The sequence below is a fragment of the Sceloporus undulatus genome, chromosome 4, assembly GCF_019175285.1.
Source record: "Sceloporus undulatus isolate JIND9_A2432 ecotype Alabama chromosome 4, SceUnd_v1.1, whole genome shotgun sequence".
Lineage (NCBI taxonomy): Eukaryota > Metazoa > Chordata > Lepidosauria > Squamata > Phrynosomatidae > Sceloporus > Sceloporus undulatus.
Window position 1 is genome coordinate 121,810,444 of NC_056525.1, and position 17,517 is coordinate 121,827,960.

The following is a 17,517-nucleotide window of genomic DNA, read 5'->3' on the forward strand; positions in this document are numbered from 1 at the left end:
AAATGGGAGCTACATGGCCTTGGAGGACCTGCTACAGAGGAAAGGTTGCAAAGCGGAAAGAGGGAAGAATACAGAGTGGTGCATGTAAGTTGCACACACGGATGTTTTGTTACACTGAGAATGTCTCTTGATAAGAAGGGGAAGTTTATAGGATGATAGGAAAGATAAGAGGCAGAGCCAATTTAAAAAGCCTGTAAATCTGTTTGCGCTCAAGGAGGTTACCAATGATTTGCAGCATACCGGGAACAAGAGCTTCAACAAAGTCTGACCGTACCTCCTAAGTGCCACCCTCATTTACTGAAATTAGTGGGAGAGGGTAGCATTTACACTTGACCCTCCATATTCGCTAGGGTTAGGGGAACAAGACCCCCATGAATATGGAAAAACCGCAAATAACAAAAATGCTGTTTTTACCTGAAAGGACACCTCTCTAGGACTGTCTAGGTCCTCCAGTCCAACTCTGTGGTCAATGTCCAACATACACTGTTCATAGAATGGCACTGGAGTAGCTACAAATGGTCTTTCTATGCAACTTTTAGTTAAAGTTGACCACAGAGTTGCACTGGAGGACCTAGACAGTCCTAGAGAGAACATATTAATGAAATGCGTGTATAATCAAATCCGCAAATATCAAAGCCGCAAATATGGAGGGATGATTGTATTTCTCTTTTAATGAACGAAATATTTAGTAGGCAACACTGAGAACCCCTCCCATGTGCCAGCAGGTGGCAGCATATAAGAAAAGTTCAAGATCGGTTGTTAAACAGGACCCATCGTTTTACTGAGTGGCAAAGCACTATGGATAAAATGCACATGAGGTTTAAGTTCTTTCCAAAGATTATTTCAAGGAATTTTGTCTCTTACCTTAATAACCATCTCAAAGGTAAACACACCAGTGAAAACATAGTCAAAATACCTCAGGACCTGCCAAAGAGAAAGGAGAGGATGAAGTATACCTATCTATATCTATATCTAATAAGGATCCTCACACATTTAAGCAACAACTGTATTATACTTTCAGAATACTTTCAAATATCATAGAATCATAGAATCATAGTTGGAAGAGACTGCACGGGCCATCCAGTCCAACCCCCTGTCATGCAGGAAATCTAAATCAAAGCATCCCCGACAGATGGCCATTTAGCCTCTGCTTAAAGACCTCCAAGGAAAGAGACTCCACTACACTCCGAGGTCAATGTTGGTCAATAGCTACAGTCACATAAGCATCTTCACTCTGTTTCGATATCAAAGGCCCAACATTTTCTTCATCAATCTTTCCTCTACATGAATAAAACTATCCTTTTTGAAAGAATAAATTTAACATACAGGTTGACTCTCCCTTATCCAAAATGCTTGAGACGGGAAGTGTTTTGGATTTTTGGGGATTTTGGAATACCTGTATTTGCATATACAGTGGAGCCTCACCATCTGTGGGCTTACCATCCACAGATTTCAGAATCCGTGGACAGCAATCTCCATTGTCCCAAATGGCGGAATGTGCACACAGCTGCACAATCAGCTGCACAAAAATTGTTCTGCCTTTAGGGACAACAGGACTAGAAGTCCCACTTTTTTTCATATATGTGGGGGGTTCAGAATGGATCCCCCATGGATACAAAGGTCTGACTGTATGTACATAGTCAGATATCTTGGAGACAGGACCCAAGTCTAAACACAAAATTCATTATTGTTTCATACATACCTTATACATATAGCCTAAATGTAATTTCACACAATATTTTTAATGATTTTGTGAATAAAACAAAGTTTATGTACACTGAACTATCAGAAAGCAAAGTTGTTACCATCTCAGTCAACCATGAAAAAAGATTTGGATTTTGGAATATTTCGGAATTTCTGATAAGGGAAACTCAACCTGTAGTGAAAATGAAATGTCAACACTTAAACACACTGTTCTAGCAGAAGCATCGCTAGTTCTGTGGTAACATCTAATCCTATTGTGTATATGGACATGAGAGAAAGAAGGGAAGCACAGCACTCTAAACTCAGAATTATGTTCATACAGAACATGTTTATGACATACTGTGCAAGAACAGAAATTTAGTTATGTTAAGTCTAACAAAACCATGTAAATATAAAAAGATATCTATAGTAGAAAGTAAAAGTTGCCATGGACTATGTTTTATGGAACCACAATAACGTTACATTATCTTTTGGTATGTCTGAAATTAAAAACCACGCATATTTTGCATTAGAAATTAGAATGGAAATACAAATTAAACACATGCATGGGTGATCTTTTTTCTGTTCATACAGACAAAACCTTCCTCCACTCTTTTACAGAGATTCCTCTCTTTTACAAGGAGTCAGGAGACAGAGACAATTAACACTGTAATGACCTGTTTACAACAAATACTAATTTATATTGCTACAGATCAGGGATTCTAACTGTTTAATTTTGATTTTAATATTGCTGTTGTTAAAAAATGGGAATCCAAAATCTTCACCGATCTACTGAAAATGACCAAGAAATCTACCAAGATGTTCTGATAGACTGTCTGTTCACTCCCGCTCGCTGTGGTATTCATTCTAAAAAAGTCAACTTTTTAAGTTGTAATCTTATACACTTACACGAAACCTATCCATTGGTAGCCATGTTGGACAGGTAGCAAAGTGCAGTACCATCCCAAATCCACAAAGCAGTGATACCTTTTTTGGGCCAACAAAAATGCACAAAATACACTTTGCAAGCTTTCAAAGCTCCACTGACTTCTTCATCAGGCTCCCGTAGCTTCACGAAGGAAGGAGGCAATTTGTATCTCAAGAGGAGAATCCCTTTTTGTCTTGCTAATGGAATTTGGGTTTTTTTAAAATCATTTCCTAGTGTACCCACATGGCCAGAAGGAGGAGAGTCCTTCAAGCATGAATTTTTCTCCACACTGAGAATAGCCACACTTTGACAAAATGTAGGCTTGTGACTAACACTATGATATTTTAATTCTTCTTGTATGATTTTAAACATCTCGGTTGGATGAAGAAGCCAGTGGAGCTCTGAAAGTTTGCAACATACATGAAATGTATGTGTTTTTCTCATTTTGGTTGGCCAAAAAATGTATCGCTGTTGGGTGCATTTTGGATGCTATTATACTTATATGAAAGTTAGTACAGGTGGAAATGATAAGATAGTTATAACTAAACAGATCTAGGACTGCACACTGTCAATAATATTAAATAATTCTTGAGAGAGTTTACCCTCACTTAACATAACCTGGTCTTTGGTCCAACAGAGTTTAACATTTTTAAATCCTTTTGTTTTTCAGTAGGAGAGATATAATCATTTATTTCACTTTCCTATTAAAACCAAGGTGATTTCAAAGTGCTTAACTTTGGCTGAATTGTTCCCCACTTATTCATAATATCAGTAGGACATTCAGGAATCACAAGCATAATTATGGGGACTTATTAATTTTCCACTTACTTTATTAATTATAAGATATGGAACGGATAAACAGTCACTAACATGGAACAGATGTTGTGGGATCTTAAGCCTACACAGCAATTTTCCCTCCAGAAGCGTGTTGTCACAATAGTTTCACTACTCTGCTTATCGTTTCTTTTCAAGACATCCTTGCTACTGTTATTCATGCTTACCCAAATTGTTTCTCCTCAAAAACCTATTTCGCAGAAACCAAAGACAAGCCTAATTGAATCTGGTTCAGGGCCATAGTTTGCTTGGTTTTACTTTATATTTAGCCACAACAAGAATTGGAGACAAGCTGTGCCATAATACATTTTGTATTATTTTATTATAGAGAAAGATCCTAAAGTGTCTGCAAAATGATTATGCAGCACCAGGCACCATCAAGGTTGCACCACGGTACAGTTTATTTACAAAAAACATGGCTCAGAGGACTATCTGGTTAACACTGACAAATATTGCTTAAGGAGAGAATATCCACTAGCCAGATTTCAACTAATGCCTTCAGCAGTAGTAGAGAGCAGGTTTGCCAAAATACCATACCAACTACTTCTCTGTCACTGTGGCCAAAATGAAATCGAAGATCTTCCCCACTATTTATTCATCTGTCCCTTGCAATCAGAAATTAGGAATAAATTCCTTTCGGGACCCCTACAAGTGAAAGATTTCTGGCCAGCAAGTCGAAAGATTAAATTTTAAATTTACAATAATGATCCCATTATGTTTAGAAGAGCCACACTTTTTCTATTGGCCATAGCTAAGGTCATGATCAATTAAATAAGAAGACAGAATAGAAAAACCTAGAACCTGAGATGCAGAAGCCTTATTATTCTGGGTTTTAAAGTCATATTCAATGTGATATTGTAATGTCTTATTTATTTATGTTTCTGTATTACACCTGCATTTTTTTGTGATGAGCTATCGTCATGTACAATAAATGTTTCATCTATCTATCCTAAAGCAGTAATTCCCAAAGTGGGAGGTAGAAGGATCCAGGGTGGTGGTGAGAGGAATAGAGGGCAGTGGTGGTGGGTGGAGTATCTGTGCTCAATTCTTGGAAAGAGCCCTTTCTCTTGGAGTGGTTTCTGTAGTTAAATTCTCTCCCTTTCTCTGGATGGTTGAATCTGTGGGTTAAAAATCTGTGGATATGGAGGACTGACTGTACTTAGTGCTTGGTGTATCACTTTGCCTCTTTCTTGCCTGCTTGTCCTTAGCTTTCTGCTCATTTATTGGTGTCACCACTTTCTGAAAGTGGAGACATAAGAAAGGGGGTTTTTTTTGGCAATTGTTCCAAGGTTCTAGAACTCTAGAAAGATAGGCTGGCTCCTTCTAGTTGTTTTTCTGCTAGCAGGCAAATACTATTTTAGTCAGGTAGGCCTTAGTCAACATAGGGCCCAAATAGACAAGCCAAATTAAAATTACTTTGGGTCACTTTGGAAGTATGCTGTTTAAATAACACGCACATCTTAAGAGGCCGCAAGCTGCACCAAAGCTGCGCCCCAATCCTTAGGACTGGAGCATAACTTTGATGTGGCCCTTAGGATGCATCATTTAAACAGTGTACCTCCAAAGTAATCCAAAGCAGTTTTATTTTGGCCTGTCTGTTTGGGCCCTAAGTCTTTTAATTGTATTTTAATTCTTTATGCACACACACACACATACATGGAGGCTACCTTGACTCTCATTTGTGAGAGAAAGACAAGGTGCAAATCAACGCACAAGATATGAATATAAAAAGTCTTTCTGGATTAGGTGAAATGCTTTCTGCTTCCAGAGTGGCACACCATATGCTGTCAGGAAGCCCATTAACGTACTCTCCTGGGACCAAATTGCACTCTCTCACTTATGTTCCTCCAGCAACAGGTACTGAGAAACATACTGTTTCTGATACTGAGGATAATCAACATCCTGGCTTTCTTTTACACACTCTTGCAACTGCCACTGCAGAGCTCCTACACAAGCAATAGCTGGAACTACCAAAAATATAGCCCACTTGCAGAATGTGAGTGTGTGTGTGTGTGTCCTTTTAGGCCTACTTGTCATCCAGCTTGAACACTTGAACATGATGTTTTGAAAAGACTGGTTCTCCTTGTTTCTAGGAACAGATGACCCCAAAGCCGCTGTTTTAGGAACGGGTATTGTTGTGACTTCTCAATTCTAACATCAAACCACTGGCATTAGCAGCAGCATTTCCCTTCCAAGCTAATTTGCTACTCATAATGGCTAACTAATTATTGCCTTTAGGACTAGAATAAACTATTCATTAAACTGAGGATAGGAAGCAGAGACCACACATTAACAGCCTCAGCAGTACAAATGATATCTTTTTATGTTCAAAACAAGGCAAATTACACATTCCAAACTCCTACACTACAGAAAGTGAGAATGCAATGTACACTCATCCAAAGCTTGGAAACGTAACTTTTCCCCTTACAGCTCTCAGAATCTTTCAGTCAACATGGCCAATGAACAGGAGGCCATTCAACCCATACCATTCCTAATTTTATGTTCCATGTACTCTTCTCCCCCTTACTGTTGTTCAGGTTGCTGATCTTCTACTCTACTTCAAGACAAATTAACTTCATTGCTTCAGAGACGTTGGAGATTATCACATGGGAAGTGAGCATCCTCCTCCCGTCATTAAATCATCTCATTCATGCAATCGGGAGGAAGATCATCAACCCCCCTACCCCGTGTGCTTATCCTGTTCTTCTGTCAGTAAACAGTAACGGACACATAATTCTGTTAATACCCAAAGACACATACATTACTGTTTACCAACGGGAGAAGAATGGGAGAAGAGTACAGGGATGTGATAATGTTCTCCCTGATTGTGTAAATGAGACGATTTAACGTCAGGAGGAGGATGCTTCCCTCCTCTGTGTGATAATCTCCAGTGTTTTAAAACTTCCCTTGATTCAAACCCTGTGTCAGGTGATACATTGGGGCTTCTGGACAAAGGATTCTGGTGATTTAAAAATCCTGTCCTTGTTTAATACCCCAATTCCTCTTTTTGCCTCATCTCTGTATTTGCTTCATCTTGTCCTCAGATGTTCATGTTGTTGCTCATCTCTCTTTTTCTATTTTCCACAAGAAAACTGATAGCCAATGTTGTCTTAAAATTTAATATCTGCCTTTTTGACAGGACTTCACATTTCCATTGGCTGTAGACAAGCCATGCCAGGAGAGTTCAGCATCATACTCAATGGTCTCTCGTATATAAGATCTATGTCAACCATTTGCTTCCAAAATGGCTGCCTCAGGACAGATTTATACAACTCTTTTCCTAGGACCTTGCTGTTACATCTATCATTGCTCCAGTTTGACCCACATGTGAGCATTTGGCCATACATTCAACTGCCAATCCCATGTAGAATAGACTCACTGAATCAATGGCATTTATAGAAGTGCTGAATTACTATTCTTCAGGCCTACTCTAGTTGTGACTAATAATTGCATTTAGGTCTTACAGCTCTGGGCTACTACAGATCAGAAGATTGGAGGCTTGAGCAAACTTTTTGTAGAAAAGAACTACTATGGGAAAAGAAGAAAACATGAGTATTCTTGTCTAAAGAGTAACAAAGACTCTGTGGAGAATACATCTCACAATTATAACTAGCTAAAGCTGCTTTGCTGCCTCTTACAGTCAGAATACTCAAGTGGTACACTTTTTCCTGGATTGTGTTGTTCACAGTTTTGGAGAGGAAAGTCTATGTCTCAATGTTCCCTTCCACCACAGACATATATTATTACTATTGCTATTGTTGCTAATACTATTATTGTTGTTTATGTGCTCCCCTGCCTCTCATTAGAAACTAGGGTGATAGACAACATAATAAAAATGCACCATTCAATTATATCAGCGGTAAAATTAAACTAAAACAAATATCTTTCTAGTTGGTATCAGCAATGCTTCCCTGATTCTGAGAATACCAGATTCAGAATGTCTCCACTGAAAATACCCTCCCTGGAATCCCCACAGCATTGGGTATGCCCACTAGTGGGATCACAAGCAGGTTCTCTGTGGCTGGTCTTAACCTGGGGATTGGTTGGGATTGGTAGAGGTGCCCCTTTAGGTACTTGGGTCCTAAGTCAGTTAGGGGTTGCACACACATGCAAAAATACCTCTAATTGGACCCAATAGCTCACAGGCTACTACTACACTGCTGCTACTGCACTGATCCGTGCTTTGTGTTCTTATTTAGCCACATTCTGCCACAGCTACATCTGTAGCCCCACTTAGAGCCCATTGTAGCAACTCAGTCATGAGGTTATTTGGGCATGCAGAATCAAAGCCAGGCTCCACAAGCCCACGAATGGTTGTAACCAGAGGACCAAACAGAATTAGGCAGAAGCACTTCTTGCTATACTGAGGCCACCTGCAGCTCTAGTGCCAGGTTCAGAATCCCCAGAATATGTGCCTGTTCATTTACGGCAGGGTAGGTAAAGTGCCCTGGGGACACATGGAGACACAGGCTGTTTTTGTGGCTGCAGAACTCCTTTCTTTTGGTTACTGAAAAAGGGTGAATGGCTAGGAAAGGCAATTTGTCTTTTAAATAATTTGCCCTGGGGTGGGGAATGGGCTATTCTGCTGTTTAGTATAAAAAAATTACTCATTTTTCAAAACCAGGCAAATTTGGTAGCCAGGGTGGTTCCTGAAGTGCCCCAGAGGCAGAAGATTTGCCCCAGATTCACTGCAGTTACCCTTTGCTTCTGCTGTGGAGGGAGTACAACCCCATCCAGAAGAGGCAATCTCCCCAATTCTTGACCACCTGCTCCCAGCACCTCCTCTTGTCAGAATTCAGGTTCAGCTTTTTGGTCCTCCTCCAACACACCACTGCTTCCAGATTCTTACACTAGCACATGCTCTCTATTTTCATGTGCTGGGCTCTATATCTGTATACATCTGATAGACTAATAAAAATCTAAAACTAAACTGCAATCTGAGATGGCAATGTCCAGTTAGAGCCAAACCATATGCATTTGTCAAGGACGTGGTTCCGATTTGCATTAGCCTGAAAAGTGGGAATGTAGCTGAGGAATTGGAGCTCATTTACATTAAGTTCTCATGGCAGGGCAGAATGGTCAAGAAACGTAGTAATCACTTTATTCCTCTCTGAGTTGGTCAAGACAGGGTCCTCTGCTGCCAAAGCAATGCTGCTCGCTGCAATCACCAGAAGAATGCACATCTCAAAATAACGGAGGTTGACGATGTAATGGCAGGCCCTTCGGATTCTGTCAGGGAAACAAGACAGGTCAGTCACTGCAGTGGCCAAAACCTTGCCACTGATGTGACATATTATTCTCGTCATTAAAAATACCATCAGACTGTGTATTTATATAGGAATTCAGAGTATTCAGAGCTCTTGACATACATCCTCAGAGTAATGCTTATGACATTCCTTTAACGCTAAGGTCAGTATTGTTCCTACTCAAGCCCACCTTATAGTGTACATTTTAAATACAAGTTTTTAAATATTACTACAATTTTGTCCCAAATGATTTCTACATACCTCTAGATGATGGGGTCCCTATGTTACTATCGAAAGGTCTCGAGCAGGTATTGTCTTTTCCTCCTTAAATAATGTGAGTGGGTCAGTGGGTAAAAAGACATAGGAAGCAGTGGAAAAACATTTAATTTAGCATGTTTTGCAAAGGATAAGATAGTGATTCCTCCACCCTAAATCTGCATTTAAAGCAAATTGGACTGGCTATTGCACCCCACATCAGCACTGGCAACAAGACAGTGTCATCCATGCTGAGGGCAGCAGGCTAGGTAAGAGGATTCAGAACAGATAATGCACACCCATAAATCTATGCTTCAACAGAAACACTCAAGGACTGGAGTTGGAAGGATGCATACCAGAGTTCTTCAGTGAAAAATGGTGGACCAGTTTCCCAGTATGGCAGATGACTCACCAACCACAGTCTTGCAAGGCACACCTGAAGTGTGTTATAGGCCTCTAATTCACGCCACAAATGACCTCAGGAGAATGTATAATATCCTGTATGACCCAAATACATTGTCCTAGAACATTCCCAGAAACTCTTGCAACACACAGCTGTTTCTTAGTAAAGATGCTAAAGTGGAAAGGTTCCCTTGTAGGGAGAACATTTGAAAACCACTCTTCAGAGTCAATATATCCCTCCTGAAATCTAACATTTTGCTTCATTTTTTAAACTAAAAAGCTATTTTAAAGTGACTATGAATTTCTTCCATTTTCTTCCAGGGATTCACAACTTTCATCCCTGCTTTTGTAAAATGGAATACACACACACATGTGCAATTCAGAATACATCCCAGATTGGAGAGACAATTAAGGGATATCATCCCCTTAATGTAAACAAATCTCGACAATTTGCACAATCCTACACATACCTACTGAGAAGCAGGCTTCATTGATGACAATTCAGTGTACCCCCAAGTAAGCAGAATATGTACAGATTGTCCATCCACCTTCAGTGGAGTGGGGTGAACAAAGTGGTGAATGGCTTGTCACCTCCAGCCCCCTGCAACCTCACCCTGTGTTGGGTTGGAAATTTTATTTTATTGAGGTTTTATCTCCTGGACCTAGGAATGCTTTGTTCCCAGTGCCACATGGCCAGAAGGAGGAGGGATCTGCCTGCATAGATAATCCTCCATAGAACACCACAGTAACAACATATTGAGAAAATGAAGGCCTGTGACTAACATCGTCATTTTATTATTATTTTTCCTGCTGTATGATTTTTAAACACCTTTACCTGATAAAGAAACCAGGGAGCTTTGAAAGCTTGCATCATGTATTTTGTTCCTGTTGGTTTGTGGAATAAAGGTATTACTGTTTTGTGGATTTTAGATGTTACTCAGTTCAAGCAACTGCTAATTGTGTGGATGGTATCGTGGCTAGGCTGGTCCTTAGAGAACTGTGAACTGCTGAAGAGCAATCTCCCAAAATAGCAATTAATACAACTGCAGCAGCAAAATAAATAAGTAAATGTCAACTTGAGAATGGTATCTAATGCAACCATTTAGGTACATCAATATTATCATTTCCATAGTGCAGATGGGAATATGAGGGCATGTGGTTTAGCTAAATGTCTTTATGTCTAACCAAAGGCTTGAACTTGCAGACCTCCAAGCTGTCAGCTGCACCATTATCCACAACAATATCATGGGCAACAGGTCCAGTGTATGGGACTGGGGGGAGCAGGAGCATTTCTATGGTATGCATGATCTCTGGGGCAGGTGATTCAGGCATTACATTGTTCATCACACCATGTATGTGATAGTGACTAAGGACTTTATCACATGGCTTAAAAACCTGACTTACCCCTGTTTCATTGAAGTATTTTTTGGGATAAAGTCGGGTATTATCACACGCAAAATGTTTGCAAGGCCACCGTCTGGCTGAACCTTGGCTAACTTCTGGCTAGAAGTCACGCTCAGCCAGCCTCTTTTCAAAACTGGGAAGCTCCAGGCTTTGTAAAATCGGCCAGCTGAGGGCGGCTTTTAACTGGAATTTAGCAGAGATTCAGCTGGGCAGCAGCATTTTGCGTGTGATAATACTCGACTTTATCCCGAAAGAAACTTAAATGCGGCAGAGGTAAACCAGGTTTATAAGCCATGCAATACATTCCTAACTGTTTTAAAGCTAGGTGTGTGTGTGAGAGAGAAAGAGAGAGAGATTGAGAGGGAGAGCCGGGGAGGGGAGGGAGAATAGCATTGTGTTGGGGAGGGTGAAAGAGAGGATGCCTCTTCAAGTCATCACTTGGTTAGGGTTTAATGGTTAACATTTGCTCATTACTCCTAAAATGTGTTTTTCAGGAGTCATTCAGCTAAGTCACATTCCCTCATATTCCCATATCCACTGTGGAAATGATAATACTGTACTAACGTATCTTCCACCATTTTTGTATTTATGAAGTGCATTTTTAAAAAGTAAATTAATTTTTTAGAAGTTCATTAAATAGTAATTAAAATAGAATTTGTTAGTTATAAGTAATGGGGTGTATTACTCTTTCAAAAGCTAGTACACCAAAATGAGGGTTTTTTTAAAAAAAAAAAGGAAAGAAAAAAGATAATGGATAATGGAGTAATGGATTACTTTTAAAAAGTAAAGTGTCATCTTCTCTGATCAGCAGTGACACATGAATCTTGCACAGGGACCCATAACCACTGAATTCTGATCATTTCAGCTGGACATGCCAGAGACTCAACATGGGACCTCTTGCCTATTAAAGCATGGACTCTATTTCGTTTATCACATGGGAGGGACATGCCCAAATTCTGTGGATAAACAGGGATGAAATCCGGGAATATCTCACAAAAGTAGGATTGTTTTCAGAGGACATCGCACAATGTCGCCATTATCCTAGACTTAACCCGTTAATTAACGTGCACAATTTGGCTGCTTCTTATTTTTGGGAAAATCCCAAAAGTAAAAAGCAGTGTGTTTTGTTCACTTTATTCACAAGTGAAGTCCAGGATAATGGCAATGTCGCATGACACTGTCTCAAAACAATCCCACTATTGCGGGATATTCATGGGATTTAAACCCTGTTTATCCACCGGATTTGGGTGCTTTGCCTTCCGTGTGATAAACTCCTATGGTTCCTCCCCGCTTAATGGGGAATACAAAGAAAAAGTGTACATTTTGGAATTTGGCTAGGGCACAGAATTATGACTGAAACAAATGACTGAAATTTCCTGCATCAAGGTGATTTAAGGCTGGAGTTTTCCTGTCTAGGCATCAGGTGGGTTTGCTGATTGTGCTTCCCTCATGTGATTTCACCAGAATGTACTGCTAGGGAACCACTTCCAGTAGATTCTGAAAAGGAAGTGTTTTAGGGCCCACAGTCATTTTTAAAGGACTGACCAAATCCTTTTGGCCTATCATTTCACATAATCAAAAATGTATACCACACCCCATAGATGCACACTGCAAAGAGAAGGCAAATACTGAGGGGCAATCAATATTTCAAGGAAGCTTGTCATTCATTACTTATCTTCTCAGTAAAGAACATGTGATACACTTCCAAGGAACAAGACTCCACAAAGCAGTTGGCAAACTAATGCATTACACAAACAAACGAAGATAAATATAAAGGCAGTGTATCTCACGGGTTTGTGGTGCTGAATATAAACATGGAGCTGTGTGGCACCATTGGTTTGCCTGTCTCTGATTTCTTTTTTTTCTGTTTCTTCTTCTCTACTTCCACCTCCTCTTCTTCCTTTGTGTCTGCTTCTTTCAAAGGGCTGGCTTCTCCATCTGCCTTGTTGCTAACTGTAAAGTGAAGATGTTCTGTTACAGCACTGAGTGATGAAGATATACAAGGCAACGAAGTTTGACAAGAGACTCTGCTGTTTTTGTTGATCTAAGATTGCTTGAGTAGCTGATTATTTATTTATTCTCTCCCCCCCCCCCATCCTTTCCCTAACTTAGGACCACTGGCCTGTTATAGACTGTCAAAATAAAGCTGCTTTGGGTCTCTTTGGAGGTATGCTATTTAAATGATGCATGGGTCCTAAGAGTCTGGAAGTCGCACCAAAGCCACACTCCATTCCTAAACACCGGAGTGCAGCTTTTGGTGCAGCTTCCGGATTCTTAGGATGCATGCATCATTTAAATAGCATACCTCCAAAGAGACCCGAAGCAGCTTTATTTTGGCAGTTTGTAACAGGCCATTGTCACTTATGTTAGAGATGAAAACAAATACACCTAAAATCTTTATAATAGAGAAATTAAAATACGATCAGATTTTCTATCTCAATAAAATACAACTAAATTAAAATAGTATTAAAATATTTAGAAGCATATCAATAAGACTAAAAGTACCACACATACATTCACATGCCATTAAAAGATTCTTCTGCAGTTATTTAAGTTGCCAAATGTCTGCTTAAATTAATGGGTCTTTTACCCTGCTAGCAGCCTAGCTTTTTTGGAGGAGAGTTCCACAGTCTGTGAACTGCTGAGAAGACCCTCTTATATATCCTCACTAAATGAGCCTGTGACAATGATTGGGACTGAAAGAAAGAATCTTAAGGCCCCAGGCAGGATCATACAGGGAAATATGGACTTTCAGATAGTCTGGTGATTTATTCATGTCATGTAATCACTATATATAGGCCATGCAGACAGGTCTCTGTTCCCAAGAAGTTCATAGCCTAAAATAAGAAGTGGGAAAACAAGAGAAGAAGGGTATGATGATTTCAATCTGTCTCTCTACACTCCTTTCTAGAAATGTCTCTGAACAAAGAATAGCCCAGACATCGCTAGGCACCTACCCAAAACATTCATCTCTTTATGTTTCAAAATCTTTCCCTTCACCTTCCCCTCTGATTTAGTCTCATGTTAACTAGGTATTTGTAGAAACCACCTGAAGGGTGAATCAATCCTCCCAGGCTATTGAACAATGTGGACTCCTAGCAAATGACATAGGATTTATAGGTGGCTGCCTCTGGCTACCAGGTGCTTGATGATTCAGCATCATCTATTTAACAGACGGTTCCTACGAAGCTTCTTCTTGTATCTCTACTGTACCTCAATGGGCAGGGGGGGTCTCTTCATTTTCTGTGAAGTCCTGATGAGGAGGGAGCCCCTCAACTGCTTCAATTACCAGCTTCTCAGACCCAGGGAAGGAGTGTCTGTAGCCAGAAACTCTTCACAATCCAACTCCCCTGCATCAGATTCCTCAGGCTCCAGACTGAGTCGTGACAGTCTATCCTTCTCGATCTACAGAAGCTATACACCTCAGATTGCCATACACTCATGAATGATTAAATGTCAAATAAGAATGATCAATAATATGTGGATGAGGAATATAAAAGACGTCTGTGTTGCAGGCGGTTGTACCTTGCAGTGTGAGATGCTCAGACATACTATGGTGGGAAATGGAGGGAAAGAAAGAAGCAGGGGAGGATGTGGGGTGTTACGGGCACTTGATTCCAGATGTGAATTCAGGGGATACAAGGCCTTAAAGTGCTGGCAATAGGGAACAGTACACAGCAGACATTTTCTAAATTTCTGTTTACCTAAAATAAAAGCAAATGTACTGAAGAGCTTCAGAGCCTAACACACAAATGGTGGATTCAGTGCTAATATTCTGCATACTGGTAATCCAAGTTATGTGCCAAGAAAAATTTTTTTTGCAACCTCTCTTTTGACATAATTTTTCTTCTGCCTCTTCTGTAAGGGAAGAGCAAGAATCTTTGCAAAGCAATGAAGCTCTAACCTCAACAGCCTGAAATCCCATTTAGCTCTGGGGTTCAACAGACATTGACTACCTGCTGTAGATCAATCCATGGGTTTAGTATTACCACTTGTTAAGTTGGTGTATATACCAACACAATGGAAACTGAGTGGACTCTTGCCATTTGCCTTGTTTTCCTGGATTTCTGATTAAGTGCAGGGATGTGGAGCAAGCTTCCCCATCACATGGCCTGCAATATGGATGCCTGGCTTGTCAAATGCACAGCATGGTAAATTAATAGTCTTTAAATCATTACCTGTATTCATCCACCTAAGCATAAGACCTAGAAACCTGGCTCTTTTAAAAGATAGAAGTAGAGATCCTCAAAAACATAAATGTGTTTCCATTAGCACCCTGCACTTTTGTAGTGCTTCTGTGGAATCACAGTACAAAGACAGTCCTGTCTCAAATTTCTTTCCACAGCCGCTCTAGTGCAAACTCAGCACCTGTGAATTGGCAGGTTGGGGTGTAATTTCTACAGGAAATGTGTAAGCAGTGATTGCTGTTTTACATTCTCACCTCCTAGTTGTGCAGTTTGTTTGAAGGAGATTAGATGATGAAAAGGGGAAAAGGAGAGAGCATGAGCAACTGTCAAGCAAAGAAAGATAAAAGTGGCTTTTAACAAGGCCCTTTTCCATGATGTTGTTTAATTAATATCAGCATGCAAAATCTTCCACCTTGAAGGTGAAGAGGAACGCTCTTCTGGATCTGCATAAAAATCACTGACAGGAGAATGCAGTTGAGCTGAATGCATAGGAACAAACTGATTGGCCTGAGTATTCTGTCTGACAGCTCCCAGATGCAAGACACTGTTGACTAACAGTTTTCCCCAGTATCCAGCTGGTGCCTTCTAAACTGATCTGAAATTCATCAGAAGAAATTTTAATGTCAACTTTTCTGATTTTCTTTTGCCCCCTCCCTGAAGAAGATATGTTTCTGCAGAATATTCCCTGAATATTTCCTGCCATTTTCTCACCAAAATATCTTAGATTATTGTGGAGGATGCAAAATATCACTCCACCCACCCAAGAAGTGTAGAAAGGTTAGAAATGAAGACAAGTCTGTTGTCCTTTGATCGCAGTGAGAGCAACTCTGGTTTTTCAAGTGATCATCTGTGCTCTCACATAAGTGGGTTTTCATGCCTATGCAAAGACCCTATTTGGAAAGCTCCAGAAGCAGAGTAACCTTGGCTGGACCCACCTGACACACACATAAACACACACACACTCCATGCATCCTCTAGACTACCTAAAGTTATTTATTTCTCATTGTCCCTATGGCACATAAACTATGATTTGGATCACATTCCACAGTCTATATGGTTGCCTGGGCTGACTTCGAGCATATGCACTGGATATACATGCTCAGTGTGTGTGTGTGTGCGCGCACACACACACACACTTATTAGAGACAAGCAATGAGGCATAGAATTGCAGGAGTTATGTTCTTCCTTACTGCCCAGTATGGCCCTGATTTGGCTCTCCTATGCCTGCACAGGACTTGGGCCCTCACCCCAAAGGTCCCAGTGGTCATCAGCTACTCACTGGTGGCTAAACCATTGTAGCATATGGTAAACATTGTGCTCCAACTCATATAAACCCTGCCTTAAAGAATTTTTAATTGTTTTTTTACAGCAAGCCCGGAAAGATAGCACGTATCAGGAAAAGATGCTTGTTTTTGAAATATGCTAGAAATAATTCCCTGTGGAAGAAGAGTCTGTGTGACTTGACACATGCTGGATTTACATAATAAACATTTCAAGAGTACTGATTTGAATTCCTGTCCTCCCTTGCTTGAAGGACAGCTTGCAGAAGCCCTTTTGCTTATTTGTTCTACAGCTAAGCACTAAAACTGACAAACTGAAATTGTCATCCAGGGGCATTCTGCCCACTCAGTCAAGATCCCATCAAGTTTTCCATCATTTCTCATTCAGTCTCGGGGTGCAACTAGGCACCACAACAGGTTTTCCAATAAGATATGGGTTGGAAGGGAAATTTTTAAAATGTAATATGGGGTAGGAGGAGGGAGCTTCACTTGAAGCTGCTTAGTTTTTAGACATATTTGTTATAGCAGGGCTACACCAGTAGAGAAAGGACCTTTAAAAGTAAGATTGCTGGAATGCATGGGAAAAGAGCTTAATGTTGTGTTTTAGATCACTCTACCATACAACAACCCTTTACTGCTTTTCAGGGACTTAACAGTAGACCAAACTCATTTGAGGGATTTTCCACTGTCTCATCCAGTTTGATGGTTAATTTAGACATTACAAAAGGGCTTTGGTATTTGCTTGAAAACCAATGCTTGGTCTACAGCGTCCTGAGGGATTGTTTTTGTTGCCCCCCAGAAGTAAGTATTCCAAGCATCACTACTGGGAGGCTTGCCTCTCCCATTGTTCCCTGGAATGTGCAGTACATCATGCAGCTGCCCAGCACATCAAGGTGACAGAAAAGATGGGAGCAAAAGAGAAAACATTTGTTCTATCCTGTCCCTGTACACCACCGCTGCTCTCTCATCACCACCAATGCTTGACAAGTAAATGAAAGGAAAGTGGGATATGTGTTTTGATCCAAGCTGATGGGGAGTGGGGGGGAGAGCTTTAAAAGCTCCCCAACCTGAACCAGTTTCTTGTGTCACTGGAGTTCATATATGAGGACTGGCTCCAGGGAATGTGCACTAGCACCTCCAATGAGGACTTCAGCAATACCACTGAAAATTATACTGCCACTATTGAGGTCTCAGCATCTACTGACAAAGCTACTACACAAACAGATTGCTTCGCTGAAGGGCATTTGATTAAATTCCATTTCCAAAGAGCTAGCAAGATCCTATGGTATGACAACAGA

At 40.4% G+C, this 17,517-nt stretch overlaps 1 protein-coding gene across 1 annotated transcript in view; it reads right to left on the reverse strand.

The window, feature by feature from the left end:
* CACNA1E (calcium voltage-gated channel subunit alpha1 E) overlaps positions 1 to 17,517 on the reverse strand; it is a 378,294-nt gene that overhangs the window by 83,274 nt on the left and 277,503 nt on the right. Inside the window, 3 exon segments of the mRNA XM_042461588.1 lie at positions 865 to 924; positions 8,545 to 8,674; positions 12,543 to 12,705. Coding sequence (XP_042317522.1) covers positions 865 to 924; positions 8,545 to 8,674; positions 12,543 to 12,705 — 353 coding nt within the window.